Raw genomic sequence first — 26,234 nt, 5'->3', positions numbered from 1 at the left:
GCTAGGGCAAGAGCTTAGACCTACTCCTCATATCCCTAGATGTTGCCCTTGCACCCTAGGGGCAAGTGATGAGGGAGACTTAAAACTAATCAAACCATCTAACAAACAAGCCTTTATTTAAGGGGAGAAATATGTGGATCGGAGAGAAGAAATCAAGAAAGGAACGTGTGAGGACAAAGAGACCATGGTTGTGATGGCAAACTATGAGAGACAAACTAGCAAGCTATGAAAGAAACAAGGTTGAGGCAAGCTAGTGAACTTTGCACAAAGAGTCACACACACAAAGCAAACTATGTAGGGACTGTTGGATTGTTCAAAGATGGTTTGCTACTGGAAAATTGTAAGCACAATGCATGTGAGCACACCCCGCAAACTTGTCGAAATGCACAAAGAGAGAGAGAGAGAGAGAGAGTAGTAGTTTAAACATAATAGGAGCAATCCTAAGATGCATTTTAAACATAATCGGGAGCAACCCTCTTAAGACATCCCACAAATCCAAAACTTGAACACCTCAAACTTGCAAATTTGGAAACATTTCCACTAACATGAAAAAACTACAAACTTGACTGAAAATACACTAAACTTACTGTAGTAGATGGTTAACAGGTATTTGATAAATTCAAATAACATATTAGAGGCCGTGGTGGTTAACACGAGTATTTGATGCATGCAAATATTATACTAAAGGTTGTGGTAGCACTATGCACGCAGCAAATAGAATAGAAAAGCACACAGCCATTGGGATCCAAGGATTTATCAAATACGCCAGCTTTGAAGCTCTACCAGTTGTCAACTCAGAGTAAGAAATTGCACAACGTCGTAGAGATGCCATGGAACTGGTAACCCAGATTGTATCTGCCAAAAGATAAATAATGAAGCTTGCAAAGCTTCATCCGGTAAGTTGGTTCTCTTGCAAAACGTGAATGATCAAAATTGTTACTACAAAACTTCCGCAACATGAAGGGGAGCTCAAGCTGAAGCTCCACCACTGTGAGAATATGTGTGAGAACCCGCGAGTTCGGTCACATAGCAGCACTAACTTAGTTTCCTAGCCCTCTGAGATAGGATTGGATCCCTGCATACAGCAAAGTGCTAGCCGAAATCAGTACAACTGGCAGCGCTATTCTCATAATCTTAGATTTTGCCTCAATAAACCTAGCTTTCTGCATCTTTGATTCATCAATGCCCCTTTCTCCACTTGCTGTGGAGGCACCATTGCTGATTTGTCCGTCCATGGTTTGAGCTTTCCTATGCTTCAATTTATTTGCCTTCCTCTTGGATCTGGACGTCTTCTCCAGAGAGGATGATGGTGGTGTCTCTTTACTTGCTTGTATTACCTCATTGCTTGCATTACTCTGCATTTTCATAAAGCCTTCTTCATCTCGCTTTGACTGCTGCTCTTCCAGACATCTTTCATGGGCTGCATCCAATATGCTGCCTAAGTTGGCCTTGGCCTCTATCACTGCTGCACGGGCAGCAAGCAGCTCGCTTTCCACCATCTTTACGTGCAATTCCAATACCTGTTGCCTCTCAGCTCTGTTTGCCAGTTGAACCTCCAATGCTTGAATTCTCTTCTTAGCCTCCATAGCCTCTTTCTCTGAATGCAGATAAGCGTTCTGCAGCTCATTAGTTAGGACTTTCATGTGCGACTCCAATTCGTTTTCACATTGGTCATTAGATTTTAAATTGGCCTCAAGCACATCGACTTTCTTGCATGCTTCCTTCAGCTGCTCCCTGATAGTTGCCGTCACCTTAGCGTCATTCTCTGCTTGCAATGACATGTGATGCAGGTCCTTTTTCATGACCTTTGCCTGCAGTTCCAGCTCGTTTTGCTTCTCAGTCTTGCTAGCAAGTTGGGCCTCGAGGATTGCCACCTGCTCGCTTGCTTTGGTCAATTGTGCCTTACACTTCTTAATCACATCTTCAGCTTGGAGGACTTCATTCTGCTTGGCAGTAAAGTTACTTTCCAGACACTTTACCTGCGACATAAGTTCAGTCCGATTCTCTACAGCAGCGGTTAATCTGGATTCGAGTACAGAAGCATGACTGCAAACCTCGCTTAATCGGTGCTCGACCTGTGCTGCATGTTCATCTTTAGCCTTCAGCAAGCTGTCCAGCTCTATCTTTGCCTGTCTCTCTTTCTCCACAATGAGTGCTTCTAGCTCACAAATTCTTTCGTTCTTCATTGACAGTTGATCTAGCAAGCTTGTAGCCTGCTCAGATGCTTCCTTCAATTGAACGTCAAGCTTGGCGACAGCTTCATTCTTAGCCTCCAGTATACTCTCCAGAAGTGCTTTTTCAGCTTCGACGCTTTTCTTAGCTACACCAGTACTTTCTAATACCTTGGCCTCGACTTGTAATCTGGCTAGCTCTTCCTCCTCCTTCTTCACTGTTGAAAGCAACTGTTTAATTTCATGGTCGCATCTATCAATTTTGGAGTTCAGAGAGGCGTTTTCTTCAGTCAGTTTCGCATTCCCAAGTCGAAGATGCTCGATTTCACACATTAGGCCATCTTGAGCAGCTGCTGCAGCCATCCTTTCTGACCGAAGCTGTTCATCTATCTCCCTGAAGTTCTCTCTCAGTTCACAAAGTGAACCTTCAAGCTCAATTTTATCAGCAAGCATGACCTGCTTCTCCCCCAACAAAGTGATCTTCTCCATGCTTAAACGAGATGAATCTTCCCTCAGAAAGGCTACTTCAGACTGCATCTTTTCATTCTCTAGTTGAAGATTCTCGAGTTCGGAGGTCAAAGAAGTAAGAGTCTCCTGACCTCCAAGCGCTATCTTATGTTCTGCCTCTAGCTGTTCACTGATCACCTGTACTTTGGAATTGAGCGCAGAGATGGTGCCTTCAAGCTCCACCTTCTCTGCAAGTATCATCATCTTCTCAGACAGCAACATACTTTTGTCCAGTCCCAGCCCATTGACTTCTTCCTTCAAGTAAGACAATTGGTTCAGAAGCTGTTCATTCTTCACCTGCAACTTTTCAATGTCGGCGTTCAAAGTACAGACACTCTTCTGTGCTACAGATGCAGTCTCCTTCTCTGCTTGCAGTTGACTAGAAAGTTCTGCCTGCAATAATCTCATATCTGAGAAAGACGTTTCCAAAGCTGATTTCTCTGCTAATAAGCCTGACAAAGTAGTTTCCAACTGTGCCTTCTCTGCTGACAAAGAAGCTTCCATCTGTGCCTTCTCTGCTAACAGTCCACAATTGAGCACTTCAGTTGCATTCCTCTCCGACTGTAATTTTTCAACGAGCTCTTGGTGCTGAGCAAGGAAAGCGGCTATTCTGGCTTCAAGCTCAGACTTGGCTCGCAAGAGTTCAGAAATCTGCACTTCAGCTGCAGCTGCCATCTTCTTTTCTGCAGCCAACTGATCGATGAGCTCTGTTCTCTCGGCAATGGAAGAAGACAGAACAGCTTCGAGTTTCTCCTTCTCCATGATGATGGACTGATTCTCGGCAAGCACGCCTTTGCTTTGGGAGCTAAGATGATCTGCTTCTTGTCTTGTGGACGCAACTTCCCTGACAAGCTTCTTATTCAGAAGGCGCAATTTGTCAGTCTCATCTTTCATTGCCAGATTCTTTTCCTGCTCTTGCACCAGCAGTTCTTGCAGTTGTGCAGAAACCATTTCTTTCTCCTCGGCGAGAGACCGGATTTTGTCAGCAAGGTGACTTATCTCCTCTTTGCAGAGATCCATCTCAAGCCCATGTTTGTGCTTCTCCTCATCCATGTCAGCCATGAGTCCCCTCAATTCTGAACTGCTCTTCTCAAGAAGAGCTTCCAGGGAATCGATTGTCTCAGCCCTCTCCCTCAATAGTTGCTCCATCTGATAGGTACTGTGGAGAAGCTCATCTGTCGCTGCTACAGCAGACTTCTTCTCTTCTTCCAAAAGCAGCTCCAGCTCTTGCCTCTTCTTATTGAAGGCGGACAACTGAGTTTCCTGGTTATTCATCTCAAGCAGCAATGTCTGCTTTTCTGCTAGAAGAGTAGTTTTCTCGAGGCCCATGCGAGAAATGTCTTCTTTGAAGAAAGCAACCTCCTGCACTAGCCTGCTGTTTTCGGCCCGGAGCTCCTCGACCTCGCGGGCGAGGGAGCCTAGCTGATTTTCGGCAGAGGACCGGGTGTGCCTTAGCTCTTCCAGTAGGAGGCTCATCTCCTCCTGCACGGCTTGGAGTTTCTGGCTCATCCCTTCCTCCCTGGAGCACGAAACGGAAAGATGATCTTGCAGCTCCTTCTTTGCAGCAAGCAATTCTTGCTTTTCTGCGTGCATTCGGTCGTTTTCTTCCCTAAGAGAGGAAATTTCTAGCTGAAGCTTGGAGTAATCATTTTGTAAGCTCTTTCTTTCCGAGAGAAGTCGGTCAGCGCAGGCCTGGCTCTTCTGGAGGCTCTCCTCTCGAGCTTGGATTTGGTCGCTGAGCTCCCTCTGAGAAACCCTAAGCGAGGAGACCTCTTTGACAAGGGAAGCGTTGAGCTGGACGAGGTTGGACATCTTCTCGTCTACGGACAGCGCCAGGTTTTGCTTGGCGGCGGCCGTGGCGCCAGGGTGTCCGTGTCCGCCACGGCTTGCGTTGGCCCTGAGGCCCCCGAACGTGCGCTGCTGAGCGCTGTTGTCGCTTTGGCAGCGGACGAGGCGAGGGGAGATGGACTCGTGGTCGGCACCTAGGGCATTGTTCTCCTTTTCGGGGGAAGAGGCACGGCGGGAGGGGGGGTTGCGGCTCCTCCTGCGGAAAGGCATGGCGAGGATTGGACTGAAAACTAGATTCTGAGGCTATGGGAGGGGCGAGAACGAGGGCTATGTCGGCAAGACGAGCGAAGAAGGACTAAATGTTCATGACAGAGCAGGAGGTTTACGGCTATGGGGTTTTGACAGGTTGTGTGTGGGTACAAAAGAGTGTGTGAGGTGCGAGCCGATGGCAAGAAGGGGAGTCGCCATTTTCAAATCCATTGTTTTCAAATTTTTGCCCCACTTAATTTTGCCGTTAAAACGTTTGGTCTTTCTTTTTTTTTTTTGTTTTTGTTTTTAATCGCCTGCCTTTTTCTTAACGGCTCTTTGCTTCCCGGGCTCTCTCACAAACCCACGATGGACTCGAGAGTCGCCGCTCGCGTTCAATTGGCCGCAGCCGCACTCGTGTTTGAAAATCGAATCCTCTGGAAAAAAGTCAGAAACCGATCACCTTCTCTCTCCTGCAGATTTAATGTTTCTTTAAAGAGCACCTTAACCTCCCTTCACAATGTCTCATAACAGCAAACACACTCGTGATTCATGAACCATGATAATACTCGTGATTCCTTATCATAATTTTCTACCGTAACCCTTTGCCCTTAGGCAGTGATGAAGTGATGATAATTTATTAGTGTTGTCCTTGGGCAACACATTTAGACCATGATCATAGTTTATTACTGATTATGTGTTTTCCTTAGGCAGTGTTCATGCCTAAGAGCATGTTCTTGCACAGTGTTTGCAAACGGGCAGCCAAACCCCCTACGAAGAATGTGTTAAAAAAGGGTTACCTTCCCACAAGGGGTAGACAAATCTATGGGAGGTTGGGACAACCAATCAAATGCATACCACCCCACCCTTCACATGCAATCTACCAACCCTCTCCCACACCCTCATAAGTAAGGCCCTCCATTCTCGTTACTCCCATGGACATTGTCTTCCAGCAACACCTATCATCGAATCTCCTATCTATCCACCAATACTCTCCTTCCAATTTGCACCCAGCACAAGCGGTTCCATCTCCGTTGGCTGAATCCTCCACCTCCCTCTTCCACTAGCCACCCACAGTGGCCAACTAACTACATTATCCCACAATGGCTGACTGTTGGTAGTCCATCATGAGTGTTCAAAGTGTTTTTTTAATAATGCACATGAAAATTATATTGTCAACTCCTCTCATGCTAATATATTCGTTCAAACCAGCCTTTTGTAGAAATTGCAGAACACAGTACAAATAGAATCTAAGCAAGGAGTAGAGAACACACGACAAATATGAGCAAAATAGAAACTACTTTAATCTCGAACGAACTAATACAAAGATGGCTCTGTCCACTTATGCACTTCCATTGTAAAACTTAGATAGCAATTCGGACATATAATAAGTGAAGAGCTTAAGCGTAGCTAGAAGAACTTTAATTGCATGAAAGATTGATTGGCAATGGCTTTGGAGGGGTCCTTTTTTATAGCCTGAGAAGGTAATCTAGTCGGCTTGTCTAACCATATTATATGAACCTTCCTTAATCGTCAGGGAATATTCTCTTTATTGTCAAGCCAGAGGAGTTGCCCTACAAGCCCCCGTCAAAGGGGGGGCCATTAGCACCCTTGAGACCCCTTCCGTGACCCCCAAATCCTAAAATAAGGGTCCATAATAACTCCCACACCCCGTAACTCAATGCATTGTGCCTCAAGTTGCTACCAGCATAACTACTCTATCTAACCCAAAGGCTAGATCCACAAAGGTCACCTTTTTGCCATCTGTTCACATAGACCTCATTTGACATACAAGTCAAGGCCCCACTATCATGCTCACACATGGTTTCTCCTTATAATGGGGGCCTTACAACTTACAACACCATGGATCATCGCTAACACCTTACGAGGGTGGGACATTGAGCATATCTAACACCCCACCTCGATGTTCACCTGTAAGTGAACTACATCCTCACCCCAACACCGAGTCTTTAAAGATAAACTTTAAGTAGATCCTTCATAAGAGCTTTAGTGAAGATATATGCTTCATTCTCCTTTGTTGGATAGTAGACCAGCTCTTCCGCACATATTGATACTGGATCTCAATGTGTTTGGTGCATGTATTAAAAGCTGGATTTTTGGCAATGGTGATGCAACTCTAATTGTCATATCTTAGCACTGTTGGATCTTCATCTTATACTCCTATATGCTATAGGATCCTCCTTAACCATACGACTTCACATGTAACAAAGCAAGCTGCCTTGTACTCTGCTGCAATAGAAGACAATGCCATAGTTGGTTGCTTCTTACTGACCCAAGAGAAGATTCTTGAGCCTAAAGAGAAACAATATCCATAAACTAATTTCTTGGAATCACTATCATCTGCCCAATCTGAGTCACAGTTCATGTGATACCATACTCGAGAGCTCCCTTCAAGTAGTTGAGCACCTGCATCCCAACTTTTCAATGACTTTCTCATGGTTTGTTTGAGAACTTGCTCAAAACACTAACAGCAAAACTAATATCTGGCCTGGTATTATATAAGTAGATGAGGCTGCTGACCAACCTCCTATACCTCCCAATGTGTGCTAGTGCTAACATATTCTCAATGGATAACTTCACATTAACATCCATAGGTGTAGCTATCTCCTTACACTTGGTCATGCCAAATGCTTTTAATATCTCCCATAAATACTTCTTTTAAGAGATAAAGATTTTGCCATACTCTTACTAGACTTCAATCCCCAAACAACAGTGCAACAAGCCCAAGTTTGTCATTTCAAACTCAGAGCTCAAAGCCTTTCGAGTCCAATGGATCATATCTTCATAGTCACCTATAATAAAAAGGTTGTCCATGTATAGGACAATGACTACACATTTTTACTATCCTTGTAAACATACAAATTAGCACCTAGGGCGCATCTTTTGAAATTCAAGCCTAAAAATAATTTATCTATCCAATGGTACCATACTCTAGGGGCTTGTTTCAACCCATACAATGCCTTCTTCAACTTACAAACTTTGTTCTTAGAAATGGGGGGCCTCAAACCCTAGTGGCTGAGCCATGTGCACCTCCTCCTTGAGGTCTCCATCCAAGAATACTCATTTAATATCCATTTGATAAATTGGACACTTCTTATGAGCGCCCATTATAAGTACTATATGAATAGTGGCTATCTTAGCAGTTGGAGCAAATGATTCTTGAAAATCAAATCTTTCAACATTTGAAAATCCCTATGCAACTAATTTGGCTTTGTACGTTTCTAAACTACCATCAACCTTGTACTTTATCTTCCAAACATGTTTGATACAAATAATCTTTCACTTTTCTGGATCCACTAGCTCCCAAGTATCATTTTTCATTATGTTGTCATACTCAACTTGCATAGCTTCTCTCCATGCTAGATTCGGCAAGTGCTTCTTCAAAGTCTACTAATTCCTTTACTTCTCTCATAATGTCAGCCATCAAGGCCATATTGACTATGTGAGCAGAAGCCTTTCTTTACTCCTCTATTCTCAAACACCTCGTTGGTCCATCTGCCTTTTCCTCAACTGTGGTAGGCATAAGATTACTATTATCATAGAGCTGCTTCACCCATTGTGGCAATGGCTTTTCCAATGGCATGATTGCAAGTTGGTGAACTTTTTCCTCATCATCGGAAGATGATGTTTCCTTCTCCTTAAGGATTGGGACAACTCTTAAGATAGGTTTATAGTGGATTACTTCTTCACTCGATGATAAAGTGGAAGAACTTATATTATCCTTCTCAATTGTATGTGGCTGCTCCTTGAACACCACATCACAGCTTGTTATGATCTTCTTTGCCTCTTGGACAAACAATTTATAAGCCTTTTGCTCATTACTATAACCTAAGAAGATACATTTTGTGATTTTTGAAGTTAACTTGTTTCTCTTATCCTTTGGAACATGTGCATAAGATTCATATCCAAAAGTTCTAAAATGTGAGATAGATGGTTTTTTACTAGAAAGCCCTCATGAGGAGTTTTGCCCTTAACAACATTTATGTAACCCCGGTTGAAAATGCAGACTACAATGTTAACAGCTTCTACCCAAATTGGTTAGGCAATCCCTTCCCGTTAAGTATATACCTTGCTATTTCCACAATGCTACAATTTCGATGTTCAACAATACCATTTTGTTGAGGTATATGAGGTATTTGTTTGAAAGCAGAGTTGCAGGATTGGAATGTGTGCACAAGAGGGAGAAAGAGGCTCAAAGTACAAGAACAATTTCTTGTTTAATAAGTTGCTCAAGGTACAACTTGGGTACACTTTATCTCACACTTGATAATGACCCATAGGCTATTTATATAGCCTCTGCCAAGCTAGGGTTAGGGTTTCCCCTACCCCTAGGGCTATTCACACCCATCTGCCCTCATACTCCCTTGCTTAAAGTGGGTTCCTATGCCTATCTTCTAACACCCCCCTCAATGCCAGGGTGGCAATGGATTACAAGGCATGTAAGATGTCCCTCCCTTCTTGCGATGCCTTTATAAATCAGGCTTACAAGAGTGTAAATCAAGCTTACAAGAGTCAAAACAGTTAATCTTCAAATGGATTGGAGGCATAGTTGGCCACCAATTCTTTGGGTACATTAGGAGTGTTGGGGCATTTACTAGTGATATGCCATGTCTTCTTACATTTCATTTTCTCGGGATACTTCTTCTAACAATTGTTTACAAGATGTCCTTTTTTCTTACAGAAAGAACATCTAGTGAGAGCTGTATGTACCAATACTTGATCACGGGAAGTTGAAGATGTCTGACTGTTGCTGCTTTCTTTGTGGTTCCTCTTTTCTTCATCCAAACAAGATTGAATGGTACTTGCCAATGTAGGATCTGGAATGTTGGTGAGAGTGGTTACAAGAGTAGGAAACACTTGTTTTACAGCTTTTAGGAGAATAGCAATAGCATCTTCTTCATGTATTGGAGCTTGTACAAAGGCAAGCTGTGCCATAAGTCCCTTCATGTGAGAGATGAATTTTTCCAAATCTTCTCCTAATTTATATTCCAAGCTAAAGATTTCAATTTTAAGGAAGATTTTAGTATTTTTACCAGTGGTTCCATAGAGTTTTTCAAGCTCATCCCATTTTTCTTTAGCAGTGTTTAGTTGATCAACATGATGAATCAGGGACTCATCTAAGTGTAGCATTATGATTGCTTGGGCACATTGGTCATCCTCTATATCAATTAGATTTGCAGAGTTTACAACTCTAGTGCCTTGAATGAGAGGCCAATACCCTCTCTCCATCATTTTGTACTTTATAAGTACCTGCCATGGGTGGAAATCTTTGCCATCAAACTTTTGAATTTGAGGATGGACATCAGCATATGTTGTGGCCATTGGGAAGATCTTACCACTTGTTAGGACAAGGGCAATGTCTAGTCTCTTACAATTTTTCCACTGAATGTGAACGCAAATCAAACAATTGAAATCAAAGTTGCAAGGAGGAGAAAGGCTGAAAATCATACACATGTAATATTTCAAGGTATGACTGTGGTGGTCCTTTCTTATGTGCAATCTTCTTCCAAGGTTTAATAGTCTTTTTAGGTTTTAATGAAGTAAACCTAGACTAGACTTCAAGCTCCTCCTTGTGGTATGGCTTAGTGGATGAAGCTTGTGTTGGACAAGGTTGGTCCATGATCTCAATGCTTGTTGTTGATGATTCTGAGGAGAGTACAATGACACTCATCCTTTTGATTTCATTGACCAGTGTACTTGAAACAAAGTCACTCAAGATATGCAATACATTTCTAGTGTATGATGGTCTATGTGTTTATAATTGTACACATAGCCTTAGAATTTTAAGCAGAGCATTTAGTTGTTTCCATTTCTTGATAAAAGCATTCAGATTGTGTAGGTATTAGCAGCAATGATGCTTTAAACAAAGTGCCTTAGTGCTTATAAGCACTCATCTGTAGCTCATGTTGCTAGAGATGGCAAATGTCAGTCTTAATGAGCTTGATGTTGACTCTTCGAGTAGAGAAACTTTTGAAACGAGATTTCCAAATTAATAACACACTCTATAAGGCTTGACTTAGTGATTAAAATCACTGTTGATGACCAAACATTGAAAAAAAAATTGAAAATGTATGAAGCTTAAAGCTCCTGGCTATGGTTGCCACCAGAGACCCACAGTTAGGGTTTGGCTTGGCTTGTAGCAGTCAACAGAGGTTGAATTTCTCAGAGCCCTCTTAGGAGTAGATGGCCCCCTAGGAGGACTACAAAAGCCCTATGGTAGCTGCCATCAATGCATCTCCTACAGCCCGCGTTTCAGCACGAAGTAGTCGCCTGCCCAGAACTACGTCGATCTGACTCAGAGCGTAATGCCGTCCTTCTGCATGCCTTATTCCAAGGTCTATGGTGATAGGCAACTGCGCCCTGAGATGTGGAAGAGTTCCTCAGAAGAAACAAGGAGCTGATATGGCCTCCTTTGTCCTCCCTAGGTCCTCCATCAGAGATGGGACTGGTTTGGCTATGGAGTCAAGAGGTAAAAGATGAAGAGATGGACTATCTTATGCACTTAGTGAGGCTGAGGATATAGAAAGCTGAGGGGATTAGAGGAGGCTATGATACCATGTTTGAAAGCAGAGTTGTAGCATTGGAATGTGTGCACAAGAGGGAGAAAGAGGCTCAAAGTACAAGAATAAATTCTTGTTTAATAAGTTGCTCAAGGTACAACTTGGGTACACTCTATCTCACACTTGATAGTGACCCATAGGTTGTTTATATAGCCTCTGCCAAGCTAGGGTTTTCCCTACCCCTAGGGCTATTCACACCCATCTGCCCTCATACTCCCTTGCTTATAGTGGGTTCCTATGCCTATCTTCTAACAGTATTGCCAATTGATACTTAATCCCATTGCTATTGCAAAAGTCAAACTCCTTTGAGTTAAACTCACCACCACCATGTATTCTAAACTTCTTCACACTTTGCCATGTTTCATTCTCAACAAGTTTTAGCCATTTTATAAACTTACCAAAAGCTTGAGTCTTATCATAAAGTAAGTATAGCCACATCTTCCTAATGTAGTCATTGACAATTAGCACAAAATAAAGAAGATCCTTCCAAGGCTTGTGTAGGTATTTTACTGCACAAGTCAACATGCACCAACTCCAAAGGAGCATTTGTTCTATTCCTACTTTCTTGTGGAAATGCCTTTCTCTGTTGCTTGCCCATCATAGAAGCTTCACATGGTTCCTTTATTTCAGTTTACTGCAGGTAGGTGAGCAACTATGGCTTGCTTATGCATCTCCTTTAACATTGCAAAACCAATGTGACCAAATCTTTTATGCAAAAGTTTACTTGTACCCACACTAGTGGTGGTTGTAAGAGCACTTAGCCAACACATATTGTTCCTTCTTTCTCCTTTGCTAACAAATTTCCTAGCACTATCGATGATTTTTTCACTTGTCTTAGTGAACCTCACCTCATGGCCAAGTCATTGTTCCTTCTTTCTCCTTTGCTAACAAATTTCCTAGCACTATCGATGATTTTTGCACTTGTCTTAGTGAATCTCACCTCATGGCCAAGTTCATTTTTTATAAAGCAATTGATAGTGGATTTCTCCTAATCTCTAAAATATATAATACATTTGAAAGAATTTTTAGTTCACCATTTACACACTAATAAAGGAAATAGTACATGTGCTCTCAATAAGGTATTTTACATCACTTCCAACTATCACAGTGATGGATTCTTGTAGAGGCTTTATAGAACTATATAGACCTTCTTATTGGTCATGTGACGACGGGAGGCACCACTATACACTACCTATAAGTTAGTAGTAGATATTTCTTGTATTGAGAAACATACTTCTGCAATGATCACCATGAATAACTCCAACTCTGTCTTGGCCATATTGGCTATCTCCTTCCCTTTAGTCTTCATAGTGCCATTATTTTCATCTGCCTTCTTGACATAATAATTTGCCATTGTATGTCCTTTCTCCTTGCAGTCGAAGCACTCTCCTTGAAACTTTTTCTTACCACCCTTCTTCTTCTTGCTACCATTGGTAGAGGAACCACCTTTGCCTTTTGCATTGATAGAGAATGCAACATCTCCACTACTACTACCTTCTCGAGCTTTAAGTTGCAACTCCTCCTCCATTAATAGTGCACAAAATTTCTCAAACATCAAGGTTTGGGGTCTCACCGGAGTGTTTAGAATAGTTACCAATCCATCAAACTTTGGTGGACAAATTTGAAGACATCTCAGAGCTAGCTCCTCAATAGTCTTTTGTATCCCAACACCAACCATCTGGTCATGTAGATTCTTGATTTGAGTGATGAATGCTTCAATTGTCTCTCATTTAGCAAACTTCTCCATTGCTAGTTGATTCTCCAAGTTCTAAATCCTTGTTTGATTTTGTGTTTCATACTAACTTCTCAATATGTCCCAAGCATGTGATGCCTTGGTTATATGATGAATCAAAATCAAAACACTATCAAAATAACTTGTAACAAAGGTATGTAATGCATTTGTGTTTCTTTATTTTGAAGCTCGTAGAAGTTTTGCATTTGGAGAAATCACAACACTTGAATTTGATGGATTGGAGGTGGGTTGTGGTTCTGGATTAGTCCCTAGCATCATCTCTAGAAGCTCATAAGAATCAAGGATAGTTGTAATTTTAAACTTTCATAAACTGTGGTTTGTACCATCTAACTTACCTTCACTAAAGGTTGATGGACAAATCCTTAGTGTTTGAATTGTTGATATAGTAGTAGCACCATCTGATGTACCAACACTGCTACCTAATGCAACATACAATAATGTACTCTTCACTCCTCAAAGCCCTTGAGCTCTGATACCATGTAGAAATTACATAACACAACGGAAAGAATCTAAGCAAGGAGTAGAGAACACACATCAAATATAAGAAGAATAGAAATTTCTTTTATCTTTAACGAACTAATACAAATATATCCACCCGTGCGCTTCCACTATGAAGCTTTAATAGTGATCCTGATGACAAATGATAGGTGAAGAGCTTAAGGGTAGCTAGAAGAACTCTAATTAGGTGAAAGATTGATTGATGATAGCTTTGGAGGGGTCTTCTTTTTATAGCCTGAGAAGGTAGTCTAGTCAACCTTTTTAACAATATTATGAACCTTCCCTAGTCAGTAAAGAAATATTCCAAGGACATTAGTTACCGAGGTAGTCCTTGATAACTCCCACACCCTGTAACTCGATGCATTGTGCCTCAAGTTGCTACCAACATAATACTTTATCTAACCCAAAGGCTAGATGATCAAAGGTTACCTTTTTCCCATCCAATCACATAAACCTTGTCTGACATATAAGTTAGGACCCAACCAATGTCTATGTTCACACATGGCACCTTACAAGGGTGGGGCATTGAGCATATTGAACACGTTTGTGATTCACTCCTTCATACTCCTCAAATCATGTTGGCTTCCTGGTAGTTTCAAAAAGTGAGGTTAGTTGTCTCTATGTGAGTGACATAGAATCCACAAGTTGTGCTACATCTAGTGTACTTAGCAACTTTTTATTTAGTGGGTAGCTCCCTAGCCATCACCTTCCATTAAAGCAAATTTAACCTTTGATTGGGTGTGGCTCTCCATGGCCTAGTCAAGCACCTGTGCCATGTCCTAATTGTAGTTTTTGGGTAAGGGGTCTTCCATTCTTTAGCAACTATTCCTGCAATCTCCCTTCATTTCTTATTCAAGTCCCTTCACCTCTTGACTTTGCAGGCTGATTTGTCCTTGTGGTCAACTAAGCATTGGAGGACTCTAACAAGACCGCCAACCTTGGCCTCCTTTAGCCACTTTTCATCTATCTTCTACAAAATCTATTATAGCAACATGGGTTCTTGATCTTCCAATTTGAACTTATCCTTGGCCTCTTCAACCCCAAGGACCTTGAGGTTACTTCCCAAAGATCTATCATTTGAGCAAAACTTTTGACGTGACCCTCTTGTAGAGCTTTGGGTTGGAGGAAAGTCAAGCTTTCTTGTCTTGAAATGCAAAGGGGAAGGTCCAGAGGGACTGCAATGTTACGTCCCCCTTCCTAGTGCCATCTTCGCCCCAACTCTAGCACCTTTAATCTACTTCTCCATAATGTTAGCAGCCTCCTTACAGTAATATGCCCCTTAACTTGAATTTTGGAGTTGACAACCAATATCTTATCTTCCCAATTGAGTTCCTCCTAATGGCATCCTTCCACTTGTGCTTGATTCAAGATTGACATGGAAATCAGGGCCCAAGGTTCTTCTTAATCTAATCTAGAGAGCAACTTCAAAGCATGCCTCTTAGCCTTCTCATGAATAAGCTCAAATTCCAATCCATTGTCTGTTGTATCTATTGTGATCATCTTTCATACCTTTGTTTCTCTCCATAACGCCATAAGTAGGCACGCATGATCTTTTTCACATTCTCCCATTAGGATCTTTCAAAGGGAGATGTCACAATGACAAACATAACTACAGGCAAAAATAATTACCAAGATCTCTAAATATATGAGATATTTACAAAGTGGATATCTATGAAATCCTTTTGTCCACATACTGACTTGTCCTTATCTTATCCAAGATTTTATCCTTATCCACAACTTTATCTTAACATGCCCTCTCAAAAGGATTCCATAGGTATTTGTAGAGAAATAAAAGATTACATTCAATTCATCAATTTAGCTAGAATGTTTTCCCCTCCCTATCAGATCATGCAAAGGATTTGCATGGCAATTTTGTGCTTCAAGTGAGGAACTGATTTGGTGAGGAAATCAACAGCATTATCACATGATGGTACATATTGAAGGATGATATGGGAATTTTCAACTAATTCATGTACAAAATGATATTTCATATCAATATGGCGGAGTTTAATACTTAATTTTGGGCCTTGAATGATAGAGATTGATGCTTTATTATCGGTGAAGATTGGGATTTGCTAATGTTGATACCCAAAATTGATGTCTTCCAAGAGTTTCTTCAGGTAAATTATTTCTTGGGCGGCCATGCTCCATGCCACATGTTCGGCTTCAATAGTAGAGAGTATATGGAGTGTTGTTGTTTGGTGCTTCAAGAGATGGAACCTCCTGCTAGAGTAATGATAAAACCACTGAGAGATCTTTGGGTAGCAAGGTCACGACTCCAATCTGCATCAGAATAGGCTTGTAAGAGAAAATCATTGTTGTCTTTTGTAAAACAAATTCCCACATTTGAGGTTGCCTTTAGATATCGTAAGACCCATTTGAGTTGCTTCCAATGTTCATAAGTGGGTTTATGCATGGCTTTGGAGAGAATGTGTCCTACATAATATAAATTTGGATGGGTAGAAGTAATTAGATATCGAAGACATCCAAGTACTTCCATATAAGGAATAGTCTCCATTTCACGAGCCTGGTCAGTTGAAAGAGAATGGGATGAGGATAGACTCAATTGGAGATTTTGGGCAAGTGGAGTGACCATGGGATTACATTTTAGCATAGAATAACGAGAGAGAATAGACATAATGTAGGCATGTTGATGTATTTTGATGGATGTGGGTGACTGTTCAATTTCAATGCCAAGACAGTAATGCAAAGGACCATAGTCTGTTATAGCAAACTGAGAAGATATTATAGATTTGGCTTTGGACATTGCGTGAGGAGAGTTGGCAAGAATATGACTGTCATCAACATAGAGACCTAAGATAATGATGGTGTTTCCCTGAAGAAGAGTATAAATGTTGTGGTCTATTTCTAGCCTCCAAAAGCCATGGTGTAGTATGTGAGAATGAATACGAGTGTACCACTGCCTTGGTACCTGTTTTAGGCCATAAAGTGCTTTATGCAATAGACAAACATGTGTAGGAAATTTTGGATCAACAAAGTTTGGTGGCTCAGACATATAGATTTTTTCTTCTAAGTGACCATGCAAGAAGGTAGCAATATGGTGAAGAATCAATTTAAAAATGAGCTACCATGGAGAGTAATACCCATAAGGAGGATAAAGAAAGTACAGGAGAGAATGTACTTTCATAATGGAGGCCTTCAATTTCTTCGAAACCATGAGCTACAAGTTGAGCTTTGTACTTGTCAATGGAGCCATCTGGTTTGAGCTTTTTGCGAAGTACCCATTTGCAGCTTATTGCACATTCTCTAGGAGGAAGGAGTACCAATTTCCAGGTGTTGTTGTGAAGAAGAGCTTTGTATTCATCAAGCATTGTAGCTTGCCATCATTGAGAGGCTTCAAAACTTTGAAGTGCTTGAGTAACATAAGGGAAAATTGGGGGTTCAGGAATAGTGATTGGAGGCGAATCTCAAGCTTGGCCAAGGGCAATGTTAGCTTGAAGATGAAGATCATGTAAGTTTTTGAAGCAAGGAGTTGATTGTGATTATACCTCTTTAGTGTTGGAGTTGGAAGTACTGAATAGAGTAATGGGCATTGATGGAGAACCTGGAGATGGAGGCCGTAGAGTCGTAACAATGAGAGCCATAGGGGAAGTATTGCTTGATGTTGAAGACATTGCTGCTATGCGAGCAGACCTTCGAGGTTTGTGCCCTTTAGGGGAAGAGGATGGCGCTATTTGTGGAGTAGAGGCATGGAGAGGATTCTAATTCTGCCGATAAAATGGAGCTTGTGGGAGATAGGAGACTTGCTGGTTATATAGATTTACTGTATCATATTGGGAGCTTTGAAGCTGTGGAGATAAGAGAGTATTCGGGAGAGTTGAAGTGTGAATTTGTTTATTGTAAATGGGGGCAGGTTGTTGTTCTGGATAGGCAGTAGTCGAGCTATCATTGTGCACCAGTTGTTGCCATTTGGGATTCATTGAAAATGCCTATATCTGCTTGTCGTGGAGTGGAGCAGCTAGCAGCCTGGGACTAAGCGAAGAAGCCTTTTGTTGTGTGTCGTGTAGTGAGGGTGACAGTTGCTCTCGCTTGGCGATTGGAGACGCAAGTTGCTGCCTGGCATGATTATTCGATGCCCTTTGGATTGGTGCGATGACATCAGGTGGCATGAGTTTTTTGTGAGTATGCTGATTAATAGCTTTTGAAACTTTGGCTAAGGTTGGATATGATATATTAAGGATTGAAAATTCTGGAGGTGAGGGTTGTTTACATGAACCAACCAACTTTGGACCTTTAAAATGAGATAAGTATGATGATAATGGTGAAGAGCCTATGTGGATAGAATTAGAAGGAGTGGATTCTGTCAAAGATATGGTGGGCCTTATATGAGGCATGTCTAATGTCGGAGATTCATTGACAGGATAAAGTGTGAGAAGTGGATTCTGTCAAAGATATGGTGGGCCTTATATGAGGCATGTCTAATGTCAGAGATTCGTTGACGGGTTAAAGTATGAGAAATGGGCATTGTGTTGTGTTGGATGGAAGAGGATTAACTTCATGAAAGATGGCACTTCGACCATAAATAAAGACCTTGTCAGTTGGATCATAGAAGCGATAGGCCTTGTGACCATGTGGCTCACCATATCCTGTAAAAATTAGTTATGTGGTTTTGGGAGAAAACTTGGATTTGTGATCTTGATTGACAAGAAATGCAGTGCATCCAAAGACTTTAAGATGTGATAAGTCAGGAGGGTGACCAAACCACAATCCGTAAGGAGTATTTTTGTGTAGAGAGTTTGAGTACAACCTGTTTTGAAGATATGTTGTTGTAGCAATTGCTTCTTCCCAATATTCTTTTCCATGATGAGCTAGTGATAGCATGGATCTTGTGGCATTGAGTAGTGTACAATTTTTGCATTTGGCAACTCCATTTTGCTGTGGATGATGTGGTATGGTAAACTCATGTTGAATGCCAAAGGCCTTGCAATTGCCTGTTCAAAGAGCTTTGAGTTGTAACTCATGCTTATTTTCAGTTGTATATTCTTGGAAATTGGAGAGGAATGTGACTTCTTTGTGAGAAAATATACAACAGTGTATCTTGAATAATCATCAATAAGTACCATAAAGTATTTTGCGCTAGTGAGAGAAATAGGATTTATTGGACTACAAATATCAGAGTGTACTAATTGAAAAGGTTGAGTTGTAATGGAGTAAGATTTGGGATAAGGAAGATTTGTGGCCTTACTGAGAGAACAAGCTTGACAAAATGGAAGATTTGTGATAAGGAAGATTTGTGGCCTTACTGAGAGAACAAGCTTGACAAAATGGAAGTTGAGAGAGAGAAGGTGGAATTCTTCTGAGATGACTAAACTAGATATTATGGTTTCATCTAGCAAAGATTGTCACTATTCTAAGAATAATATCTGTGTGTTCATATGTATTGTTGAAGAATTCCCAAATACATTTTGTAGTGGGTATTGTTCTTACTAGTTGTACTCGATCTCCACAATGGACAAGTGTTTCCATTTTCACAGCTACATCTCTTTGCATCCAATCTTCCTTGTCTGCTCCTTCTTGTTCATGGCACTCTTCCTTGCCATTGATAATATTACATAGGTTTGTTTGAGATGGGTAAAGTTCCATCCTTAACTTCCACACTTGATAGTTGCTTCCATTGAGTTTGTCGATCTTGATGTGTCAGTTGTAGGAGGTAGTAGCATTGACGAACGCCATTGGAAGAATGAGAGTAAACAAGGACGAGTGGTTTGTGATTTTGAGGAGAGTATGATAAGCTAGAAAGATAGGACCTAGTGCTCTCATACCATGTAGCGAAAACCAGGAACTTGAAGATAAGAGGATAATGTGCACAATAAGAGAAAGAGATAGAGAAAATATAGAGAAAGGAGTGAACTGCAGTTGGACATTTCATTGCTAGTAGTCGTATATATACATGGTACATTAAATGAGGTAGGTGAGCTCCATCTCCAAATATTTGAGATATTTACAAAGTGGATATCTATGATATCCTTTTGTCCACATACTGACCTGTCCTTATCTTATCCAAGATTTTATCCTTATCTACAACTTTGTCTTAACATCCCCCCCCCCTCATACATGGTCAATCATTACCAATTGTCACTATCATCAGAAATATGATTACAAAATAAGATTTTCTCCCAAAGTCCCTATCATACTCATAAGTATGTGCTGTGACTAAAACAAAATGTAAGCAAATGATATAGAAATTTGTCCCCTTGCCTACATCATTAATACTAATGATGGACATTACAATTGTGGGAGGTGCCCATTGGATGGCAATACATCATTGGATTCATTTGATTTAGATACATCACAATTTTGAAGTGGCTTGCATGTATAGCTTACTTGATTGGAGTAGCATTCTCTTTCAAAACGACCAAAGAGGCTACAAATTGCACATTGATTTTTGCCATTGTTTCTATAACTATTTTCTTCATGATTAGTTATCCACAATGATTGCACTTTAGCCTTGAATTTCTTACACTGATGAAGACATTGTCAAGAGTAGTGGTTGTCGTACTCTCTCTCTCTCTCTCTCTCTCTCTCTCTCTCTCTCTCTCTCTCTCTCTCTCTCTCTCTCTCTCTCTCTCTCTCTCTCTCTCTCTCTCTCTCTCTAGTAAGGATACCTCAATTTCATGTAGCTTTAAATCATCCATATTAGATAATATCTTGAGTAGATTTTGATAGCCATCAACATCATAACTTGCTAATAAAATAGCTTTGGCTTTGACCTTTATCAAGTGTTCTTTTTAGAATAGCCAATCGATGTATAATATTCTTATACTTGTTCAAGTGAGATCTTCTTTTGGCTTGAACTTCAAAGTATAGAGTTGGATTAAAAGTTTCACTTGGGAGTACTTGGATTAGGTGTCAATAACTTTGTTGAGCTCCTCCCATTCTAACTTTGCACTTAGAATATCATCAATATGATGCATGCATTCATTGCTTAAGCTTGCTACTATGTACCCCAACACTTTCTCGTTACTTGCTTCATATTCTTCACCCAAGCTTGTTGTTGTGTATCTCCCGATGATGATGACCCATAAGCTCTTTTCCATAAGAAGATATATCATTTTGGATTTCCAAATATGAAATCTGAACCCTGCAAATTTATCATTTACACCTTGAGTTGACATTATGCTTAATGGAGAGGCCTTACTGGGTTATTTCCTAGGACAACGTCTAACTCCAAGATGGACATTTTTTGAGATGTACAAAGGCCTTTGAATAATAGAGATTTCCACATGCAATTGCCTTTCACAAGGGTGTGAATCTGTTTGGATAAGCAATAATATGAATAACTTCCAAATAAATAGTTCTAACTTCTTCAATGTGAACAAGATTTTAAGTTTGGAACAATTCCAATATATGCAATGTGAATCAAATGGTGAGATAAACTAGTGTAGTTACACCAATGTGAATGGGGATTAAGGTGGAGCTAGTTTAAGAAGATATAAATGTGAAAGAGGCTTAATGTATTAAGGTTTAGAGCCTTGATATAAAGAAGAAAAGGAAAGGAAGAAAAAATTGTGGTCAACATTGTTTGCATAGTCGGGTCAATCTATGACATGCCATGAGGCTATTTTCAGTGACACTAGATCAATCCAACACATGTTTTTGTTGTTGCCACTAATTTTTAGTGAAGCTAGGACTTAAGAACAACCACAAGACCTTATCTCTCTCCTCTTTTTGTTTGTGACAAGAAGGACACCCCCTACTTCTAGAATAAGTAGCCCCTCTACTTCTATCCAAGCTTCCCCCCTTAAGTAGGGCCTATTTATGAAAACATAAAGAGATTCATGTAGGCTCATAGACAATGTACACCATAAGTTGGAGAAGCATAGAAAACCATATACCTCTATTGCAAGAGCTTGCCTCTTAAATAGGCACAAGAGTACATTAGATACATTGCATTGGGTCCAATTTGACTTGGCACCTCAGATCCTTATCCTTCCAACTCATCATTCTCATCTCTCCACACTGTAAAGACTATTTCATATTACATTCGCATACAAAGAATGCATCATCCTTTCATACACTCAAACAAATGTTTTGGCAACCCCCCCCCCCCCCCCCTTGGTGCCTTATTCAACAACTAAAAGGTGCTCATGTGGTTACATGATCGATTGCCCCCCCCCCCCCCCCCCCCCCCCCTTGGTGCCTTATTCAACAACTAAAAGGTGCTCATGTGGTTACATGATCGATTGCCCCCCCCCCCCCCTCCCCAGGTACATTTTGTGGCTATTGCTAGTGGGTGGTCATGCTCTCTGTCTTTATTCTTCAAGTCTTTAGATAAGGTGCCCTTCGACTTTTTTGTCTTACTTAATTTTCCTCCATGAAATTTGACTGTCTTTTAAAACCTACATACTTTTGCATGATGTCCAATCTTCTTACAATGATTGCATTTGTGTAGATGCTTCAATCTACATTTGGTGCTTATGTGTCCTTTCCTTCCACAGTGGTAGAATTCCTTGGGATTCTTCTTCATAAAGAACATGCTATCCTTGCTTGTTGATACATCAACCTACCCTTTAAGTTCCTTTTCTTACAAAATAATTGAAGATATACAACCTTCAATGTTAAGTGTTCCATGTGTAAGGACAAAACCAACCCCAAATCCAAGCTTGGCCATGACTGCCAGTAGAAAATCCCATTGGAGTCTATGTTTTTCAAGATCCATATTGAGTGATACATATTTACATTTGCATTCTATCGCCTACTTTGTTGCTGCCACCAAATTGAGGATTGCATCTTGAATTTTTGTGGCCCTAAACAAAGACACATTGCAACTTGTGAAGGATTTTATTAAGAATAAATTAGATTTTGAGAGCTATGACCTTTGCAATGATCTTATACATCATATTGAGCACACATTGAGCATAGTGTACATCACATTGAGCATACTTAAGGGTTGCCATTGGCTTTGGATAAGGACATAGGAAGACACTTGAGTCTGCCTGCATTGAAGTCCTCTAGGATTTGGCCACTTATGACACATTGGTTGGCAAATGTGTAGATGTCTAATCCACACGACCCCATAGTGCCTGGAAAACCTACACAAGTAACCTATCCAACCCAAGGGATTTTTCTCTCTTCATCTTCCTTATGATAAAATAGAGCTCATCAATTGAGAATGGTCTAGCTAGTAGAGTGGTGGTCTCTTCATCGATTACTAGTTCTATCGATTGTAGCTATTGTTGGAGACTACCCCTATATTCCTCATCCACCTTAGGAGGAGATCCAACAATCCTAAATAAGTGTTTGGTAAAAACACTTGTGATTGACACGTCATCTTGCACCATTACACCCTTCTCATTTTCAATCAATAGAATGGTCTCTTTGTTTTTCTTGAACTATAGGACCGTGAAGAAGGCAGTAGTAGGAGCATCTTTGTCAAGTAGGTTTTGTTCTTTTACTTGTGATTGCAAAGCTATTGTAGCTTTATGCCTCTCCTACATTCAAATGAAATCTTCAATTGCTTGCAAGTGATGAACCAAATAAGGATCATTAGGATAATCAACAAGAGTGAGCATAAATTTAGTGGCAAAGTCCCATAGATTTCTTCGCATCTTGATTTGTTGTCTCCCACGAGATTTAGCTAGCCTAGTGATGCTAGCAATGCCTTTCATCATGTCATTAGTGGAAAGTGTCCAACACTCATGCAGTGCTTTTAGAAATTTGTCATATTTTAGGAAAGAGCAATTGAACATGAATGGGGGGACCTTGAATATACTGCCCTAGGACTCGCTTGAGATGGCAAGGCGACGCGTGAGTTGGATAGGGGAGTGGTCCAGGTCGATGATGCCAGCAACATCTAAGACTTGGAGCATGGGTTGTGGTGCCACCTACCAACCTCCATGAGTGGCAAACGCCCTATCAAATCTAGTAGAGCTCTAGGTAGCACCACTCTACCTGCTTTGCCATGTGAGGATGGGCTTTCTCCCATCATCTCGCATTATTGCTATGTCCACAAAGCCATGCTCTTGGCAAATATTGTCCTAGCTCTCCCTTTCAATCGCCAACATTGTACTTGCCTCATGTGAACTATCGCCTTTTTCAGTTGTCATATCCCAATCCCCAATTGATAGGGATTGTCTATGATTGATGTTAGTGGACAATCTTTTCCACAACTTGGCCCTGGTCGATGAGCAATTTGGACCATAAATAGACTAGATTGTTGTATGTGTTCCTTCAAAGGAAATCTTGGCAACCACATAAGAGCCATTCTCCTACTTTTCAATCAATGTAGGTCTCAGCTCCTCCCTGGCTATAATTAGCAAGCCACCTTTTCCCTTGCTAGTATGGGTAATAAAGCACATACAACTCATAAACTAAATTGTCCATGCATCCTCTTTGCTTCTCCTATATCACTAATAGATATAGCTTCTCCTATTTAGCAATCTCCTACCTACATGTCTTCTACCATCATTCGAGCACAATCCCCAAACATTCCCAAGAGATGATTTTCAATTTCTTGAAGACACTAGCCATAGTAAGTTTCCCCATAAGCCTTAACCACGTCATCTTCTTTGTCTTCTAAGGGGGGCATATATACTATGATCAACAAGTGGCTACATGGATGTCCTTTTGATGGAGATGACACTCTTCTACTTGGTGGTCATCCATTTGGAGGTTTCTTTGAAGGGTGGCTTGATACTTTCTTTATCTTCCTTTTGCAAGCTTGTGTTTTTAACATCACATGGCTCTTTATTTGGTTGGGTGGCTTCTTTGCTAGAACTAGAACATGGTTGATTAGGCACATTTGCATTGCCTCTAACTTGTTTGTTTTGCATATAGGGCTTCCAAGCCTCCTTAGGATTCTCTTGGCTACATGCAACTTAGAAGTCTGCTCCTTCTATGTAGGGGGAATGGCCCCATCCTTGGGGCCACAATCATGTGAAAAATGGCATGTTTAATGGCGTGAATCTAGAAAGGGGCTAAACCTAACCTCAATGCAAAACCAAAGTGTGAGGATCAAAGACTTGGAGGAAATCTAGTGCTTCTTTCCTACGATCCCAAAGGATTCATGCCTTCTTTTCCACCCAAAGGACACAAAACCCCAAAGTGTGAGGATCAAAGACTTGTAGGAAATCTACTGCTTCTTTCTTACAATCCAAAGGATGCATGCCTTCTTTGCCATCCTAAGCTTGCCATCTTGGGAGCCATGGATGTAAAGGACCTTTGTAGAGGGGGCTCATGCTCAACCGCCAAGATCCACGGAGCGCTTATTCATTCAAGTGTTTCAATCGAGCACCTATGGCTATATCTCACCTAGCTGATGCGCCTTTGATCCTATCGGGGTGTAATAAGCTCACCTCAATGCTCGAATGAGTTGCCTCCTCCCTCAAGCACACTGGTAGCTCCACGATTCTTGATGCAAGCTCAAGCATCCTCAAGCCTCCACCTCCAAGCTCCATCCTCTATAGCCACATGCAAGACAAGAGAAGAGAAGAGAAGAGAAGAAGAAGAGAGGAGATGGTGGAGAGCTTCACCTCCTCAATCCCTCACCCTCACACACTCACTCTCTCTCACACTCTCACACTTCCTCTCTCAAGCACAGACAAGCAAGCAAAGAGAAGAGAAGAAGAGTCTTTTATTGCCACACACCAAAGAATGAGCTCTCATTCACTTTTTAGAGTTTATATATATGCCCTAAAATCCCTTGGGCAGTCATCCCCCTTTTTTACATGATTGGCCATTATGGCAAGGCCCTCTTTTCTATTCCCTTCTACTTGGCCTATTTCTTTAGCCTATGCTTGTCTACTCTTTTACAATTTGCGAGGGAGCCTGATGCTCTTTTACAAAAGTTTTGGGATGCCTTTCACTTAAGCATGCACTTTTGCCTTTAACTTGATTTTAGAGGACGCCCTTGCGCCTTTGCTTGTTCTCTGTCCTACTTCTTCTATTTCATCCACATTTCACTTCTTTTGCTTCTGTCTCGGGCGGGGTTTAACATTACTCCCCTCCTAGACGAGTGCTAGTCCCATGGCATTTGCGGAGCTTTGTTGTTGAGGGTCTGGTGCTTCGAAGGGTGGTTGCCTAATGGGGCCTTGTGCTGATTGGTAGTGGTTGAGGAGCTTGGAAATGATTGCGTTCTTGGAGACCATGGGTATGTTGAGTGGATAACGGGGTCTCCAATGTTGGTGGTTGTAGGATTCGAGAGTACATGAAAAAAGAAGACGTGCTCTACCTAGGGGGAGTGTCTACCTCACTATCTAGTGGAACGGGGAGCTGGGTCTAACCTAGGTTATGTCCCACACTTGAGGACCCCATGCGTGCGGAAATGAGGTGTGATGGTTGAGACTCAGGGAGATAGGTCTAACTATAAGCAAGTGTTACCTCCTTAGGTATCTCTTTCCCTTGAGTGCCCTAAGCGTGTGTAGTAGGGGATCAAAAAGGGCTAAGGGGTCAAACACAGAGCCTGCCGACCAAGGCCACCAGATGCGTCTAGCTTGAGAACCCCTAGGTGTAGTGACTGTGGTCTATGTGAAACTCGTTGTGTCTTTGTGTGATTCTCTCTTTCCATTTCCATTCTCTCTCTTTTTTTTTTGTGAGTTACATAGTCATGACAAAATCTAGTCTTCGTCATCGGAGTGAGGCGGAGAAGAGGGCTTAATAGATTTGTTAAGGAATTGGTGGCTTTGGAGATACCCCTTAAGGTATAGGCGGACTTGAAGGGTGGTGGAGGAG

The 26,234-nt window shown here is 41.3% G+C and overlaps 1 protein-coding gene across 1 annotated transcript; it reads right to left on the bottom strand.

Annotated features, from left to right (window-relative positions):
- Nucleotides 1-952: 952 nt before the first annotated feature.
- Nucleotides 953-4,926, bottom strand: LOC148035981 (uncharacterized). Its single transcript, XM_087677976.1, has one exon. It carries the CDS (start codon nt 4,734-4,736, stop codon nt 1,041-1,043), a length of 3,696 nt encoding a protein of 1,231 aa, XP_087534102.1. The 5' UTR covers nt 4,737-4,926; the 3' UTR covers nt 953-1,040.
- Between the last annotated feature and the right edge of the window lie 21,308 nt (nt 4,927-26,234).

Source organism: Lygodium microphyllum, chromosome 5 (assembly GCF_053477565.2).
Source record: "Lygodium microphyllum isolate KBCC chromosome 5, Lygodium_microphyllum_v1.1.10, whole genome shotgun sequence".
Classification (NCBI taxonomy): domain Eukaryota; kingdom Viridiplantae; phylum Streptophyta; class Polypodiopsida; order Schizaeales; family Lygodiaceae; genus Lygodium; species Lygodium microphyllum.
Note: the sequence above shows the minus strand (reverse complement) of the source record. Positions and strands in the feature narration are given on the sequence as shown.

What these genes read in the sequence shown, in the direction of transcription:
- LOC148035981 (XM_087677976.1), bottom strand. Translation starts at nt 4,736, where the DNA reads ATGCCTTTCCGCAGGAGGAGCCGCAACCCCCCCTCCCGCCGTGCCTCT.